The sequence below is a fragment of the Netta rufina genome (genome assembly GCF_964035555.1).
Source record: "Netta rufina genome assembly, chromosome: 8".
NCBI lineage: Eukaryota > Metazoa > Chordata > Aves > Anseriformes > Anatidae > Netta > Netta rufina.
Window position 1 is genome coordinate 17,183,497 of NC_140131.1, and position 17,555 is coordinate 17,201,051.

A 17,555-nucleotide genomic window follows, 5' to 3' on the forward strand; every position below is an offset into this window, starting at 1 on the left:
TGAACAAATTGCATTTTAAAAGAAAAAAAAAACAAAAAGCCACAACACCTTAGTGAGCTTACATACAGCTACTCCTGGGATAGGGGACTGTGAAAATGAGCTTACCAAAAGTCTACAGTCTCAAATAAAACCTTTGCTGCAGATTTTGGTTCTGGATCAGAAATACTATTTTTCGAGGAACATATGCCCTACTGTGCGGATGCAAATGAATAGGAGTTGTAGTAGTAATCTGCATTAGCTGTTAATGGTATATATTTCAGATTCATCAGACACAGATCTCTCTCTCCTTTTTATCTGAGTAGTCAATGATGTGTGAAGAATGAAGTTTATAAATGTTAAAGCACAGTCACTGTTTTGGGCCTAGAGACGACTAATGCTGAATTGTAGACCAGGAAAGAACCAAGACTGTGAATACCCTGCCAAACCGATGTCTTGTTTTCTTCAACATTTTTGAGTATTCTACCCCCACCCCCCCAAATAAACAAAGCTATTTTTAGTGTATAAAGTTTCAAACCATTGCTCTCATCCTTGCCCTTTGTGCTTTAAGTTCAGAATGAACAGAATTAAGCAATATTATAACTAGCTACAAGGAAACACAACAAAACAGTACTTGATACTTTTCCAATGCTTGTGTTGTCAAGAGGACTAAGAAAGCTTTTTGCCTTTTTTCCACCTCTGCAAAAAAGATTATTATGATAATGCTACAGTTAACTTGGTCACAATTATTGTCAGTTGGCCAAGTTGCGTTGGCTTCAGGCCAGAAAAGTGTGAAATAAGAGAGCTAAGTGGAGCTATTCATGTATTTGCTGAATGAAGATCTTCAAAACATGATATTCTTCTCCTACTGGTAGAAGAAATTGGAAAGGTTTATGTGCATGGATAAATAAGAATATTCTCAATGTCCAAAATACAAGTTGTGGTTTTGTTACCTAAACCTCCTTCTAGATTTCTTGTAGGTTTGGGTTAGGTCTACCATCATCTGCAGAGGTAACTCTATCCAAGAAAGAAAACATTACAGGTTTCAAATAGTATGAGTCCAACTAAGTTTTTACCATATTTGGTAAAACCTGATGGGTTATATGGTTCCAGGTCTGTCAGAGCATAAAAGTATTTCATGATTCTTAAAAGGGAAAGATTTACTGTTCAAATTTTGGTTTTGAAGTTCTACTTTAATTAACGATTTGTGAATGTGATTGCACTTAACTACAAATTCATTAAGCAGTCTTCAGTTTGAAGTTTTCCAGCTGGTCCCTAGTCTTCAGAGATTTATCTCAGTGAGTCAATTTGAAAGTGAAGTTTCTTCTAGATGAAAGAACCATAGCTTTCTTGTTTTTGCCTCTGTCTTAGGAAGGTGGTTATGCTTGTCTTATCAAAGCATTTAAGTTCAGATCTTGAAAGGTGTTTCAGTAGTCTAAGGTTTCCTTGGCTGCAGTAATGTTCCATGGCTGCAAATTAAGGTCAGAGCCTACAAAATCAGTAATTGCTCCAAATTAAATGCATTGAGTATCCTCATTAAACAAGGGTTAGACTCTCCCTCTACAACAGATTGCATATTTTATACCCACATCCAATTTTATTAGTATCTTCCCAGAAAATACTAAATTTGACATGAGCTGAAGTTATGTTTCACCCCACTTACAGAACTCTGTTATGAGGGGAATAAGTAAGTAAATTTCTGGAAATGACTGATGCCAAAGGTTTGTACTGATGCCACAACTGGCAGTAAGATGAACAGTGACAATTAGCAGAATGTGAATTTGGTACGGCTTAAAAATTGTGGAGAATGAGTCATCAGTGGTTTAGATCATGCCTCCAGGTTGTTTTGATTTGTTTGTGGTAAACATGAGTCATTACTGGGTCTGATGAGTATGTGCAGTCGGTATGGCTATAGCCAGGAGTTCACAGGAACGTGAGCTAGCAGAGTTCTGTATTTCTTTTAGTGTTGAAACACTTGCTTGATTTTTTTCTTACCTTACTGTTACCTGAGTTCTAAATATTCTGCTCCTACCTGCTATAAGAAGGGAAAATTTTCCTGGGCTGCTTAAAAATACAGCTTTCCTAATGATTTTTGAAATAAGTAGAAGTGGATGTTTCATATACAGGCTTTAGAACATTGATGGGAGGAGAACTGAAAGTGACTGTGAAGGTGGCTAGAGACATTGTATTGACTTTGGTGTAGAAGAGGGTGTTACTGAGTGACTGGAGAGGGGAATGGGACTATATTTAAAAATAAAAATAAAAAGGTTGAAATTCAAGTGGGTGAACATAAGCGATGATGTGAGTGAGAGGAGCTAAGAAGGGAGCTGAGGACAGAGATTGGACAAGCAGTAACAGAACATGTTAAAAGAAGTGGTACAAAAGGATTCATGTTTGCAGGCAGAAGGCGAATGTCTGTAGGTTCACACGGATCTGGCATGGAGCCCAGTATTCTTCACAGCAATTAATTCTTTGCTCCAAACAGAAGTCTCAAACCTGCTGGAAAGCATCCTACTTCTCTTGGCTGCTAGTCCTCACTGAGGACAGCTACTCTGAGTTACACCTACATGGCCCGGGTCAGTATTAAAGGTCTGCAGCGCGGATGAACACCAGGTGTATGTTTAGATGTCGCTGCATGAGGAAATCATTTTAAGTTTTGTTTCATTTTGCTAAAAATGTAAAAGGCCCCTCCAGCGTTTTACAAGAATAACAGGAAGGCCATGAAGTCAAAGCACAAAACTGCAGCATATTGTTAATGTCACTTGCTTAGCCCTGTTTCTTATTGCCTTCTTGCTCCCTCCTTCCTTCCCTAGCAGTCAGCGTGCATTATCACAGAAAAAGGGATTGGTTTCATGGCTGAGACAGCTGAATGCTGCCTGGGCGAGTATGCTTCTACTCTGGAGACATGGATTGTACAGTAAATGCCAAGCAAGAAAAGTAGTTACAGCTGTTCTTTCTCTGGTTTATGTGGAACTTGGATTCTCTGGAAGAAATACTCTGATCATGTATCTAAGAGCTGTCACAAAGCAACTGTAAAGAGGATGTTTTAAAGATAGTTGAAAGCAGGCAGACTTAATTCCCATGTATTCCTAATTTTGAAGTGCTTGAGATTCAGTACTAACACATTTATTTCAGTAATGTTTTTTGGTCTATATAATGTATACTTTTATGTACAACCTAGGACATATTTTCATAGTGTAATTTTCACATGCAGTATCTTGGTCATATTTTTCTAGAACAGAATTACTAGAATATTTTCTCTTTGGATGAAAGTAAGAGCCTACATATAGTTAAGCAATGAAACAGTTAACTTCAAATCCTGTTGCTTTGACTGTTTGAGAAATATTCTTGAGACTAAGAATAAACAAATGAGAATAGAGACCATTCTCCATATATTTTCCAGGTTTCAGTATGCATTCCAAGAAATGACCTGACAGCAGGGCAGGTTGCAAGAGCAAATTCTCTGGAGAAGTGTTATAAATTTCTGTGTTTGCCCTTCCCCCTCTAATAATACTAATCGAGTCAGATTTTGGCAGAACAACAAAAGTTGCAGTTGTTTTGGGGGCTTTCTGTAAGCGTCCCAAAGGAAAAAAAGCTACTTCAAAACCAGTGTTACAGCAGTATTGCAAACCTTGTTGGAATGACAGGGTTGGGAAATGCATCTCTCAGAACTGCCTGTTGAACTTTGGGGGGGAAAAAAGTTAACTTCACAAACAAATTATTGCCAGACTAAAGACAGCTGGGTCATTCTCTTGGCTTCCATTTTCACTTTTGAACTTGAAAAATTCTCAAAAACATTTGCTTAAAAACTGAGGTTAGGTTCTGCTCTGAATTTAAGCTACTCACAGTAGCTTCCAGTTCTGATGTATATTTGTGTTAAAAACAAAGGTGATTTTGCGCTTTTTTTTTTTTTTTTTTTTCTGTAATGTCAGTTGCACAACAGAAATGCATCATCCCAGGGAAAAGTTACTTTAAGGGCAAATTCTACCATAAGAGAATTGAAATAGCTTCATGGCCATCAGCCAGCCTGCATACAATTCATAAAGTGGAATTTTAGCTAATGTTTACTGTAGTATCAGAGTACTTCCTAAGCGTTGCTGTATCTTTTTCCATAACAGTTCTGAGAGATACAAAGGTATTCCTCTTCTTCTGGTAAAAGAGTACCAAAGGAATTAAGGTGGTGTGGCTAATGTAACAGCTTGGCAGTTACACAAAGTAACTACACAAACTAAAATTAAAGGAATGAAGACAGAACCCATGACAACTTAGTGAATATAAAATACAGAGAAGGAACTAGAGGGTCTAAAGATTATACTTTATGTATATTTGTATAAGGTAATACGCTTCCATGTGCCTAATATCAGACTACATTAGCATAATATGTGGTTGAGAGCCCATGCCTGGTGCTTACTGTTTGTTGGATTTTCCTGAAACTCTCAAGCCAACACTACTTACCTGTGTATTCACAATAGGTTGAAATGTGCATGGCTGCTCTTCAGAAACACTGTTCGTTTTGGTGACGCTACTGATTTTTGTTTCATAGACTTGGAAAGTGGAAGATACAAACTTTTTTTTTTTTTTTATGATTTCATTTTATTTATTTTAAATGCTACGAATGTCAGAAGCTATAAAAGTAGGAGGTACTACTTTTAAAATCCTGGCAGTGATTTGTGTATTCATGTCCTCATCTGACTGCCTAGCTGTTAGAGTGAAAGAAGAAAGACCAAACTCCCATTAATGGTAACCTGGGTAGAATTCAATCCCTAAACCATTACCACCTTGGGAAAATCCATGCTGAGTGGTCCCTGGCACCTTCTACTTTGTGTGCCCAGAAAGATGATGAAGGGATTGAGTTAGAGTCGTAATACTAGTAGGCAAGCAGAACCAGAAGGTAAACGTTATTGTTCTGTCAGATACTCAATGGAAATCTAGTATCCTTGAAATTCATGTAACATATCTGAGATGAAACTATCTGAGATGAAACCAGTCTTTTTAATTTTGTATCCATTCCAGCTGGGTAAATTATCAAACTATAGCAGAATAGTTCTCAGGGTATCTGGAAAACTCTTACATGGTGGAAGACGGTTTTTGTTTAAAACAGAAAGCAAATTGGTAAAGATTTACAGTTTGAGCTAAATCTCTGTTCTGGAATTGGACTGGACCTTGGTAAACGTTCAAGTATTTTTACGTCCTCAAAATTTATTTTTATGCGTGAAACTATCTAGTTATAGTAGAGACTCCTTGGCTACTTGCTGAGGCGATCAGCTCTGGGGCAGATGCGGGGATTGGACAGGCAGGGCTAATTTTTCTGTCACTGAGCCCACTTGAGGGAGCCGCAAGGACCTGACAGCCCTCACGAGGGAGGTGAACGAGGTGAGAACGAGGCGTAGGCGGAGCCAGCAGCGCCCCCTCCCCGGCCATTCAAAAGCTGCCCCTAGGGAGCATGGGTGAACAGGGCGTGGTGCGTCAGAAGGGAATGGTGTGACAGTTCCCGCAGGCAGGGCAGAGCGTTCCCCCCCCCAGGCCCATACGAACACCTCCTCTAACGGCGGTCTACCGCTAGCTCAGCTGCGATGGTGTACACCAGGCACAGTGCGCTCTCCAGGAAGCCTGTACACACCCAGACCGACTGCCCGCTCAAAACTGCGGCAGTTCAGGTCTCCGGGTGCAGGGAGTGCCTGAGCCTGTTGCTACCACTTGCGGGGAGGAAAGAGACTGTGTGCGTGAGGTGCGAGCAGGTGGACGACCTGGTCCACCTGCACCATTGCAGCTGAGCTAGTGGTCTACCGCTAGCTCAGCTGCAATGGTCTCCACCAGGCACAGTGCGCTCTCCAGGAAGTCTGTACACACCCAGACCGACTGCCCACTCAAAACCGTGGCAGTCACCTGCGGGGGGCAGAGAGACTGTGTGTGTGAGGTGCAAGCAGGTGGACGACCTGGTCCGCCTCATGGCAGAACTCAAGGAGGAGGTCAAGAGGTTGAGGGATATCAGGGAGTGTGAGCGGGAGAAAGACTTGTGGAGCAAATCCCTGCGCAGCCTGAAGGACAGGTACTGGGGTGAGACACCCCAAATGGGGGTGAATCCCCTGCCCTGCTGCTGTCGGGCAGAGGGAGGGGACCTAGGAGTTGAGGAGGAATGGAAACAGGTCCCTGCAGCGCAGACACCGCAGGCGATGCCCCCCTTCCTACCGGCCCCACCTTCCCAGGTGCCCTTAAGCAACAGGTTTGAGGCCCTGCAGCTTGAGAGATCGGTAGCTGAGGAAGAGGTAGAAAGTCTACCCAGGAGGATGCCTAGGGCGAGGAAGTGAACTCCACGCCTCAGGACTGCCTCCACCAGGACAGAAAGAAGGGTGATTGTTGTGGGTAACTCCCTTCTCAGGGGAACAGAGGGACCTATTTGTCGGCCTGACCCTACCCATAGGGAAGTCTGCTGCCTCCCTGGGGCCAGGGTCAAGGACATTGCCAGAAAGCTTCCCAACCTGGTTCGCCCCTCTGACTATTATCCTCTTTTAATACTCCAGGCTGACAGTGATGACATTGAAGAGAGAAGCCTAAAGACTATCAAACAGGACTTCAGGGGACTGGGACGGTTAGTGGATGGAGCAGGAGTACAGGTGGTGTTTTTGTCCATCCCTACGGTGGCAGGGAGGTGTACAGAGAGGACACGGAATGCCCACCTGATAAACACGTGGCTTAGAGGCTGGTGCCAACACAGAATTATTATTATTTTGACCATGGGGCGCTTTACTTGGCACCCGGCCTGATGACCACAGACAGGTTCCTATCTCTAAGGGGAAAATGGATCCTAGGCCAGGAGCTGGCGGGACTCATTGAGAGGGCTTTAAACTAGGTGAGAAGGGGGATGGGGCTGAAACAAGGCTTGTTAGAGCTGTGCCAGGGGGAACAATGGCAAGGCTGGGAGAGAAGGCAATGGCCCAACTGAAGTGCATCTACACTAATGGCACGCAGCATGGGTAACAAACAGGAGGAGCTGGAAGCCATCGTGCGGCAGGCAGGCTATGACTTGGTTGCCATCACGGAAACATGGTGGGACCACTCTCATGACTGGAGTGCTGCAATGTCTGGCTATAGGCTCTTCAGAAGGGACAGGCAGCATGGAAGGCGTGGTGGTGTGGCTCTCTGTATCAGAGAGAGTTTTGATGTTGTGGAACTTGAGGCTGGGAATGATAAGGTTGAGTCCCTATGGGTTAGGATCAGCGGGAAGGCCAACAAGGGAAGCTTCCAGGTGGGAGTCTGTTATAGACCGCCGAAACAGGATGAGGAGACTGATGAGGAGTTCTACAGGCAGTTGACAATAGTTGCGAAATCGTCAGCGCTTGTTCTTGTGGGGGACTTCAACTTCCCAGGCATATCCTGGAAGCACAACACAGCCCAGAGAAAGCAGTCTAGGAGGTTTCTGGAGAGTGTGGAAGATAGCTTCCTGATGCAGCTGGTTATTGAGTCTACCAGGGGAGGTGCCCTGCTAGACCTTCTCTTCACAAACAGAGAAGGACTGGTGGAGGATGTGGTGGTTGGAAACTGTCTTGGGCAGAGTGAACATGAAATGGTAGATTTCTCCATTCTTGGAGAAGCCAGGAAGGGGGCCAGTAAAACCGCTGTATTGGACTTCCGGAGGGACAACTTTGAACTGTTCACGACACTGGTTGGTAGAGTCCCTTGAGAGGTGGTTGTGAAGGGCAGAGGAGTCCAGGAAGGCTGGGCGCTCTTCAAGAAGGAAATCTTAATGGCTCAGGAGCGGTCTGTCCCCACGTGCCCAAAGATGAGCTGGCGAGGAAGACCGGCTTGGCTGAACAGAGAGTTGTGGCTTGAGCTTAGGAGGAAAAAGAGGGTTTACAATCTTTGGAAAAGAGGGCAGGCCACTCGGGAGGACTATAAGGATGTTGTGAGGCAGTGCAGGGACAAAATTAGAAAGGCCAAAGCTCATCTGGAGCTCAATCTGGCAACTGCCCTCAAAGACAACAAAAAATGTTTTTTACAAATACATTAATGCAAAATGGAGGACTAAGGAGAATCTCCGGCCTTTACTGGATGCAGGGGGGAACTTAGTTACAAAAGATGAGGAAAAGGCGGAGGTGCTTAATGCCTTCTTTGCCTCAATCTCTAGCAGCAAAACCAGTTGCTCTCTGGATACCCAGTACCCTGAACTGGTGGAAGGGGATGGGGAGCAGAATGTGACCCTCACTATCCATGAGGAAATGGCTGGCAACCTGCTACAGCACTTGGATGTACGCAAGTTGATGGGGCCAGATGGGATCCACCCGAGGATACCGAGAGAACTGGCAGAGGAGCTGGCCAAGCCGCTTACTTTCATTTATCAACAGTCCTGGCTATCGGGGGTTTGCTAGCCCCTTGTCGACTGGCGGCTAGCAAATGTGACACCCATCTACAAGAAGGGCTGGAGGGCAGACTCGGGAAACTGTAGGCCTGTCAGTTTGACCTCAGTGCCAGGGAAACTCATGGAGCAGATTATCTTGAGTGTCATCACGCAGCACTTGCAGGGCAAGCAGGCGATCAGGCCCAGTCAGCATGGGTTTATGAAAGGCAGGTCCTGCTTGACAAACCTGATCTCCTTCTATGACAAAGTGATGCGCTTAGTGGATGAGGGAAAGGCCGTGGTTGTGGTCTACCTTGACTTCAGCAAGGCTTTTGACACTGTTTCCCACAGCATTCTCCTCAAGAAACTGTCTGCTCTTGGTTTGGACTGGCATACGCTTCGTTGGGTTAAAAACTGGCTGGGTAGCCGGGCCCTAAGAGTCATGGTGAATGGAGCCAAATCCAGCTGGAGGCCGGTCACTAGTGGCGTTCCCCAGGGCTCGGTACTGGGGCCAGTCCTCTTTAATATCTTTATCGATGATATGGATGAGGGCATCAAGTGCACCTGCAGTAAGTTCACAGATGACACCAAGTTAGGTGCGTGTGTCGATCTGCTCGAGGGTAGGAAGGCTCTGCAGGAGGATCTGGAAGACTGCACCGATGGGCTGAGGTGAACTGCATGAAGTTCAACAAGGCCAAGTGCCGGGTCCTGCATCTGGGGTGCAATAACCCCAAGCAGAGCTACAGGCTGGGAGATGAGTGGTTGGAGAGCTGCCTGTCGGAGAAGGAGAGTATTGGTGGATAGTCAGCTGAATATGAGCCAGCAGTGTGCTCAGGTGGCCAAGAAGGCCAATGGCATCCTGGCTTGCATAAAAAGCAGTATGGCCAGCAGGTCTAGATTGTCCCCCTGTATTCGGCTCTGGTGAGGCCGCACCTCGAGTACTGTGTTCAGTTTTGGGCCCCTCGCTACAAGAAGGACATCGAGGTGCTTGAGTGGGTCCAGAGAAGGGCAACGAAGCTGGTGAGGGGCCTGGAGAACAAGTCCTACGAGGAGCAGCTGAGGGAGCTGGGTTTGTTCAGCCTGGAGAAGAGGAGGCTCAGGGGCGACCTTATTGCTCTCTACAGGTACCTCAAAGGAGGCTGTAGCGAGGTGGCAGTTGGTCTATTCTCCCATGTGCCTGGTGTCAGGATCAGAGGGAATGGGCTAAAGTTGCGCCGGGGTGTTTTAGGTTGGATATTGGCAAGAATTTCTTTACTGAGAGGGTTGTGAGGCATTGGAACAGGCTGCCCAGGGAAATGGTGGAGTTACCATCCCTGGAGGTCTTTAAAAGATGTTTAGATGCTGAACTTAGCAATATGGTTTAGTGGAATTAACTAGAATTAACTAGAATCCTTTCCATATACCTGCCACAAACAAGTGGCACAGTCATCTCAGTGCAACTTAAGTAGAGCAGATTGAAATCACTTTGGGAAGCATTTTTGGAGCCAAACATATAATTTTTAAAAGTAAAATGTAAGGTTAGCTGGATCTTTTTGAAGCCTTGTTGTTTCTGTTTCGGCATTCAACAGCTCATCTAAAGTAAACAGTTGCTGAATAGCTGATATCACTAGCTGTTACAGAAATGATCTTTCTCCCTTGGGTACTGTTACTTCAGAGGCTTTGAGTAGCATAGTTGATTTTACTCTGATTTTTGTATGTTCTTTTTAAAGTACACTTAAGTTCCTTGCTAACGCAGACCCTTGTGTGGAGTATACACAGCGCTGTTGTTACATGGCCAATGCTGTTTCGCTTCACGTTGCACTGGGAGCATTCAGCATGTCTCAGGTGAGGCATCCCTGGTAGTATGGGGATAATAATTTATGAAAACATGCCTCCACCACTTCACATGTTTTTTGGATGATGACCTTTATTTAAAATTCTTTTACATATGCACAAAGATGCAAAGGTTCCTGGGCATTTGTAGTATAAACTGTATGAACAAATACACTGCTGAGAGCCCTCCATTGCTGGTACATGACACATCCAGGTTAGCTTATTGTTCGGTTCAAAATCTTGTGCAGTCACCGTTGTGCTGCAGGGCTGTTTCTCCCTTTCTTTTCCTCAGCACTGTGCAGCATTCTCCCTTCCAAAGGAGGCCTTCACAAAGGCGCCGCCATCTTGGCTGGCGGGCCTGCTGTGGAACCAGCTTTCCTCACAGAGAGGTTAGGTGATGATGTACATCTGTTTTGAATTTTTATTTGATAATTGTTGATTAAAAACAGTATAGTTAAAGATTAAAATTCTGTAAAGCACAAATTCAGTTTTAGTCACAGAACTTTATTTTCCACAGCATTGTTCTCCATTCTGTCCTGCATTCCATGTCTAACAGTACTTTGTATTAGGTGCTTTAGATTTAAAAATAAACAATCAAACAAAAAGCAACGAAGTCCATGGATGGTGATTAGTCAACTTGCTTGAATAAGGGAACTTTCCTTCTTGCTTCAGGTAATTAGTAGGGTATGACCAGAATTTGTATTTGCATTTGTATTGCTAATGTCTATTTGAAAATATAATGCTACGGTGTAAGTGTGGATGCTCTGTAGAGATTTTTCTTTAATCCTTTTCAACACCATGTTGATCTTGCCTTCACTAATATCTTCTGTGAAAATTGTGTGGTATTTGGGGATTGAGTGCACCCTCAGTAGGTTTGCAATAATGTTTGTTATTTTTACAGGTGATCTGTTTTGTCATATTATGTGTGTGTGTTCTTGATGTGAGCAGTTGAAGTAGAAACAGAAGTGTGCTTTTGCTTGGTGTTGGTGCTTTTTCCTATGTATTCCAAGTGCAGAGGTGATATAATGTCAGTTCTTTTTGGATTCCTGTGCTATTGCGTCCTGCTGATATGAGTGCAAATCCTGTTTACACTGTCTGTAGAATATCTTCATTGCAATTAATATATTATCACTGTATTAGGCAAGTCCTTTATCAGTCTTTTTGCTGAGTGTGATGTGGTAGCTGTGTGATGTCCAATGATTTAAAAAACAAAACAACCTAGGTGAAAGTTGGGGGTATTACAACAAATTAACATGGAATCTCTACAAGACAGTAGGGACAGTACTTCAACATAAAACAATAACAAATATTATTGACAGTACAAATATTATTATATTGACAAATTATTATTAATAATATTGACAAATATTATTGACAGTTCTGGATGAGAAGCTGGACCTGAGCTGGCAGTGAGCCCTTGCAGCTCAGAAGGCCAACTATGTCCTGGGCTGCATTAAAAAGAGGTGGCCAGCAGGGAGAGGGAGGTGATTGTCCCCCTCTACTCTGCGCTTGTGAGACCCCACCTGGAATACTGCGTGCAGGCCTGCCTGGAGCCCCAGCACAAGAAGGATTTGGAGCTCTTGGAACAGGTCCAGAGGAGGGCCACTAAGATGATCAAAGACTGGAGCACCTCTCCTCTGAAGAAAGGTTGAAGGAACTGGGCTTGTTTAGGTTGAAGAAGAGAAGTCTCTGGGGAGACCTCATTGCAGCCTTCCACAACTTGAAGGGAGTGTATGAACAGGAGGGTGAATGCCTGTTTACATGTGCTGGTAGTGATAGGACAAGGGGGAATGGTTTTAAACTAAGACAGGGGAGATTTAGGTTAGATATTAGGAGAAAATTTTTCTTTCAGAGGGTGGTAAGGCAGTGGAACAGGTTGCCTAGAGAGGTTGTGGGTGCCCCCTTCCTGGAGGCATTCAAGGCCAGGCTGGATGCAGCTCTGGGCAGCCTGCTCTAGTGGTTGGCAACCCTGCACAGAGCAGGGGGGTTGAAACTAGCTGATCTGTAAGGTCCTTTTCAACCCAGGCTATTCTATGATTCTGTGATACTTCAACAGAATAATGACGGTTACTTTCTTTCATAGGTGTTGAAATGGGTCGAAGAAGCAGTTCAAGCCTCCAAAGTGCATCTCTTGTCTACAGACCATTTGACCATGGCTGTAAATACTTGGCAGATCCCTTTTGATCCAAGTCTAAAAGAGGTTACAGTGTCCTTGAGTGGTCCTTCACCAGCAATTGAGATTCGTGATTCATTAGGTGAAGTAGTTTGTGTTTTTTTTTTTTCTGATACCATTAAAGTGAATGAAAAAGACAAATAATCCCTACTGCCTTCAAACAGGGAAGACCATATTTATGTGATCCATGAATGTGTTTCCAATTTTGAAAGGCAGTACCAAGATTTCAGGATATATATATATATATATATATATATATATCCTGAAATATATATATATATATATATATATATATATATATATATATAATATTTATATATATATATATTATATATATATATATAATATATATATCCTGAAATTATATATATATAATTATTTTTTATTATGTATTTTTTTTTAATACAGAATCACTTGGAACCCGGAAATCCTCCCTATTCTGACTACTTCTTACCTCCTTCTGCTTTCTTGGTATTTGTCCTTGCATTCCAAATTTCTGGCTACTTCTTCTTTTGCTTTTCATATCCTATATTTGTATACTCATTGAACCATTGTTAATGGATCGCACATGATGGTTGTTTTTATGCAGTGAGTGCTAAAGCAAGCTCCACATTCATTGAACTAAGAGAGCATTCAGAATCAAATCCTCTCTCATGCTGCATCTGTAGCTGAACAGTGTGTGGTGGGGAAGGAGAATCACGTATTTGGATGCTAATTTGTAGTTGAAAGTATTTTCAACAAATCTACTGTTTATTGTTATTGTTTGTTGTTATGTTGATGCCTTAGGAACCTGGAGCCAGCCCCCCAGAAATAAATTTAAATCATACTTTGTATTCCTTGAATGATTTTTGGCTGAGGATATAGCATAAGTTATAGTATCTTGAAAATATTCTATGCACGGGATTATTTCCCAGCAATGCAATCTAGGTGTCCTCCACTAAGGCATTCTTCTTTCTTTACAAGAAAGATTTACTCAGTGTCCCTTCAAATCACAATAACACACAATCCTGGGTGCAACTCTGAGGCTCAGCTGAAGCTTTGACCCCATCTGTCTGCTTTCCTTTCTCGTAGGTTAGCTCCATGCATCTAAATCTATGTAGTTTAACTGAATGTAGTGGAGGCTTGTCTTAAAGCTTTTAAAAATTGACACTGGAACATCCCATCCATAACTTAAGCTTCAGTGCTCTGAAACATCCAGACCTGTTTTGATTGATGATCGTACTCCTCAGTCAGCCTTGGGGGAGAAAAATTCCTCTACAGGGAACCTGTTCCTACATAGAACCATCCGTATATTTGCATGGAAAGGTGTACACATTAAGTGTGGTATGGTCCGTTATGAAAACTTAACTTCTGTCAAGGTCTGTGATGTCTAACAGGCTAAATCTTCTGTGAGGACTTTATAAGCATTCCTGCTGTTGTTAGTCACAGGCTAATTCTTGTCTACCAAGAGTACCTTGCTTATCAATATTTTTACTTGTGGATTTTATCCATTGTGGGGTTTATCCAGCTTGGAACAGGTCTGCAGGATGGACCAGTGAGAGGGCTGGCAGCTGCCATATGGGTTAGGGTAAGTGTCTTCTAGGATCCCCTTTGAAGGAGATTGCTTCTGTGCTGCCTTCTTTCACTGAGAGCTGAGTACTGTCTGTGAATAGAACTTGCTTTACTTACAGCTGTAAGGAAACCCAGCAACTGTAATGCTGAAGGCTGTATTAAGGCTCCCACGTGAATGAAAAGAGTGAAAATAAAGGAGCATTTTTAGTGTTCTATTCCCTGCAAGAACTTACAGGGGGTTTTGAGTGTTGCAAATGTCATCGACTCAACTGAATAGTAAATCAAATATCAACTGTACATCAGACACGAAGAAAAATATTACATTTACTCTTTTTTTAGGCAGTACTGTATTTACTCTCTGTTTGATTCTTTTTGTTTGTTTGTTTTTTAGGTAAGCAGATCAGTAAAGGATCAGGACTGAATGAACTGCTAAATATCCACAACTCTGCAAAGGTAGTAAACGTCAAAGACCCAGAGCCTGGAACATGGACAATTAAGGTATAGTTACTGTAGAAATTGTGTATGACTTATCCCAGAGTTTACAAGAGAGTTGTGTAATGATTTACTATATATTCTTATCATAGATACCCACAGATGAGATTGTGTTACACTAAATATCCTTTTTGAACTATATGTGATATATTTTGAAGGCAGTAGCATGAAATTCTTAATGAGATGTTAACATATTAAAAGTTACTGGTTTAGGTCAAATTCTTTGGATGGAAAAAAGATGAAGTGAATACTGAATTTTTTGATGTCTAGTGAGCAGAGACTGTAGAGATCAGGGGCACTGAGAGGCTTTGCTGTGCACAAAGTCTGGAGGGCTGTAAGGGGGAGATGATAATCTTTGTAGGCCAAAGATTTTTGCTATTGGGTTCACAAAGTCAGCAAATCTACATTTAATTCAAACTCATTCTCAGTAAATTATTTGAGTCCTACGTAATTGTAAATCAGTTTGTTCATGTGCGTGGTATCTTAGCACATTCAGTTACAGAATGAATCCCAAAAGATGTGGAAACATTAAGAAGGTAAGATCAACATGACTAGCAGTAATACTCAAGTGCTGAGTTGTATAGAGAACTCATTGGATGTTTGTATGCTGCCAGGACTGGAAATGCTGAAAAAAATGGTACGGAGACACCCTGGTGATCTGCAAAAAAAAAAAAAAATGGTTTGGGTCCTGCTGGACTTTGTAACATCAGGTATACTGAGTACTGAGCAAACTTCTGCAGTTGGAGCCTTAGGTCTCACAGCTCAGCTCTATAGCTTGTAGTCTTTTAGGAGAAACATGCAATTTAATAAACATTCCATGCCCTACAGAGAAGCAGAGTGCAGAGAGCTCTGGGGTCTCTTCCTGGCCCTGATTGGCCATTGAGGCTCTGAGGCTTCTTTGGGAGCTGAGCCAAGTCATACAATCTCAGAATTGTCAAGGTTGGAAGAGACCTCCAACTTGTGTGTGCCTGCATGGTGTCACCCAAATTTCTGGGTTCTAGAAGCTGCTGAGAGAAGAGCATGCCACATTTAAATGCTCACTGTGTAACATCGAGACAAGCTGGTCACGCTGCTGAATTACCTACCATCAGATAGCCCTCAACAGAAGTCTGAGTAATTTAATAGAAGAGGGAGCATCAATTTATTTTTGCTAAATCCCTCCCACAAAGTCCTGTCTGCTGACTCAAAAGATTCTTTAAAGTAGGTTGGGAAGGTGTTTCCAGTTGAAAAGGTAAGGGGGTGATGCAGGTGAGTCTGGGGGGGAGAGGCAGAAGTGGGAAGTCACCAGCCTTCCTTGAAGTCTGTTGTTAAGCAGTAGGATGCGACTCTTCTAGCTGAACCATTCCACAAAATCTACCCTCCTGGTTAGGGTTAAATGATCATCTTTGTGATTGAGAAAGGAAGAGAAAAAGCAGTGAGGAATCAGCAGAAAAAACTTGTGATCAAGTCAACTTTGTAGCCAAATGCAGCTGGTTCAAAGGAGTGTAATGACAAATGAGTCCAGAAAATTTCTGCTTAATGAGTGCATTCCTTAAAGCCTAATTCAGCTGCATATCTCCATCATTGTAAATATAAATACATAAATATAACTATGCAATTAAAAATTATTTAGCCATTGTAGCTTGATTTTTTTTCAGTTGTGTGAAACAAATATAAAAATGAGTGCTTTTTGTTACTTTAAAAAACAAACAAACAAACAAAACTGTGCACTTTTCAAACATGTTTATGGATGCATTTGGGGCAGTTTTTATTTTCTGTTGTTTACCAGACAAGAAGGCATTTTTTCCTGACTCATTTGAAAAATATGTGTTTGTTTTTTGTATTGTGCTGGAACCGTTCATATATCTGTTTACTCTTATTTCAGTCATCCAGCCTGGGAGGAGAAACACTAATGTACAATTCCAGCGATCCTTGATAAACTACATATTACTGAAAATAGAAAATTACTAATTGGAAAGCAGTGCTTTGGGATGAAGTTTATTCTTAGGTGTTTGCATAGCACTGCCAGCTTCTAGTTACGAAAGTGCTAGATGCATTTATTGTTAATAAATGGTAATATTTGATACGGTTATTGTTGCCTTAAAACTTCACAAGTATCCAAAAGTCTGAATAATTCCTAAAGAGAAATAATTTCCCAATGGATTATTTTTCCTTGGGTTGTTTACGCTGGCTTTTTTCATTTGCCTTAAGATTTTAAGAGTGCAAGGAAAAGCCTTCTGAAATGTTTAATTGCAATGTATATTCCTAATACAGATGCATAAGGCTATAAAAAATAATTTTGTCACTGTATCTAACAAAATTTTAACTGCTAATTAATGCTCGCTAACATGAGTTTCACACACTTCACTTAAATATTTCTTTGTACTGTTAACAGCTGGTTTGTATAGAAGAAGGCCTTAAAGATAGTTTTTTTCTGAGGTGAAAGGCCAACCAAATAGAAGCAAATAGGTTGTTTTAATCACATAAACAGCAATTTGTCATAGCATCTGAACAGCTCTCCCCTGGCAGTTAGTTATAAGAAACAACTGCCTAATTTAATAGTAACGTGTGGCTGTGTTGGAGATGCTTGCTAACTGAAGGAATTATGTATTTTTAGGTTAGATCAGGTAATACTCTATCTAGATAAATCTTAATGGAAGGATGTCACTTTGATATTGATTTTCTTTACGTTGTGTGTCTCATAGGTTGCATTGTCTCAGAAGAAAAAATCAGAGTAGGTTCTACTAAATTCAGATGAGATATTGGCATTGTAGACATCACACTTCACAGCCTTTCACGTCTTTTCCTACTGTTCTGGTTGAAATTATCCGTGGGTTTGTCAGTGTTAGGTGTCTGTAGAGTCTAACAAGTGTGCTCAGTGCAGTACAGCGGTTTTCCCTAATACCTGAGTGGCGTGGAAGTAGGGGAGGACAAAAGCCCCTGGGCTTCTGGGCACTCTGGGCAGGCAGTAGGCAGCCTTTTCCTTCTCAGCATGCAGTGACAGAAGGTAGCTCAAAGAAGGCGAATCAAAAATTGCAGAATTGAGGACTTGCATGGAAGTCGCTGTACCCCCAGACAACATCAAAGGCTTTTCACAGAGTGGTTGGCACTGTGCAAGAGTGGCTGGCTGGGAGTGCTTTGTGCTCTGGGGTTTTGCTGATAGAACTGGAATGAGCTTAAGGCAGGGTAGGGACAGGCAGGATGAGGAGCAAGAAGTACTTGTGCAACCTCTGCTTT

The 17,555-nt window shown here is 42.3% G+C and overlaps 1 protein-coding gene across 1 annotated transcript in view; it reads left to right on the forward strand.

The window, feature by feature from the left end:
* The window catches only part of HMCN1 (hemicentin 1), a gene marked incomplete at its 5' end in the record, with an annotated part of 190,986 nt that overhangs the window by 33,800 nt on the left and 139,631 nt on the right, over nucleotides 1-17,555 (forward strand). The window contains 2 exons of the mRNA XM_084291227.1: nucleotides 12,207-12,378; nucleotides 14,239-14,345. Coding sequence (XP_084147353.1) covers nucleotides 12,207-12,378; nucleotides 14,239-14,345 — 279 coding nt within the window. The remainder of the gene's footprint in view (nucleotides 1-12,206; nucleotides 12,379-14,238; nucleotides 14,346-17,555) is intronic.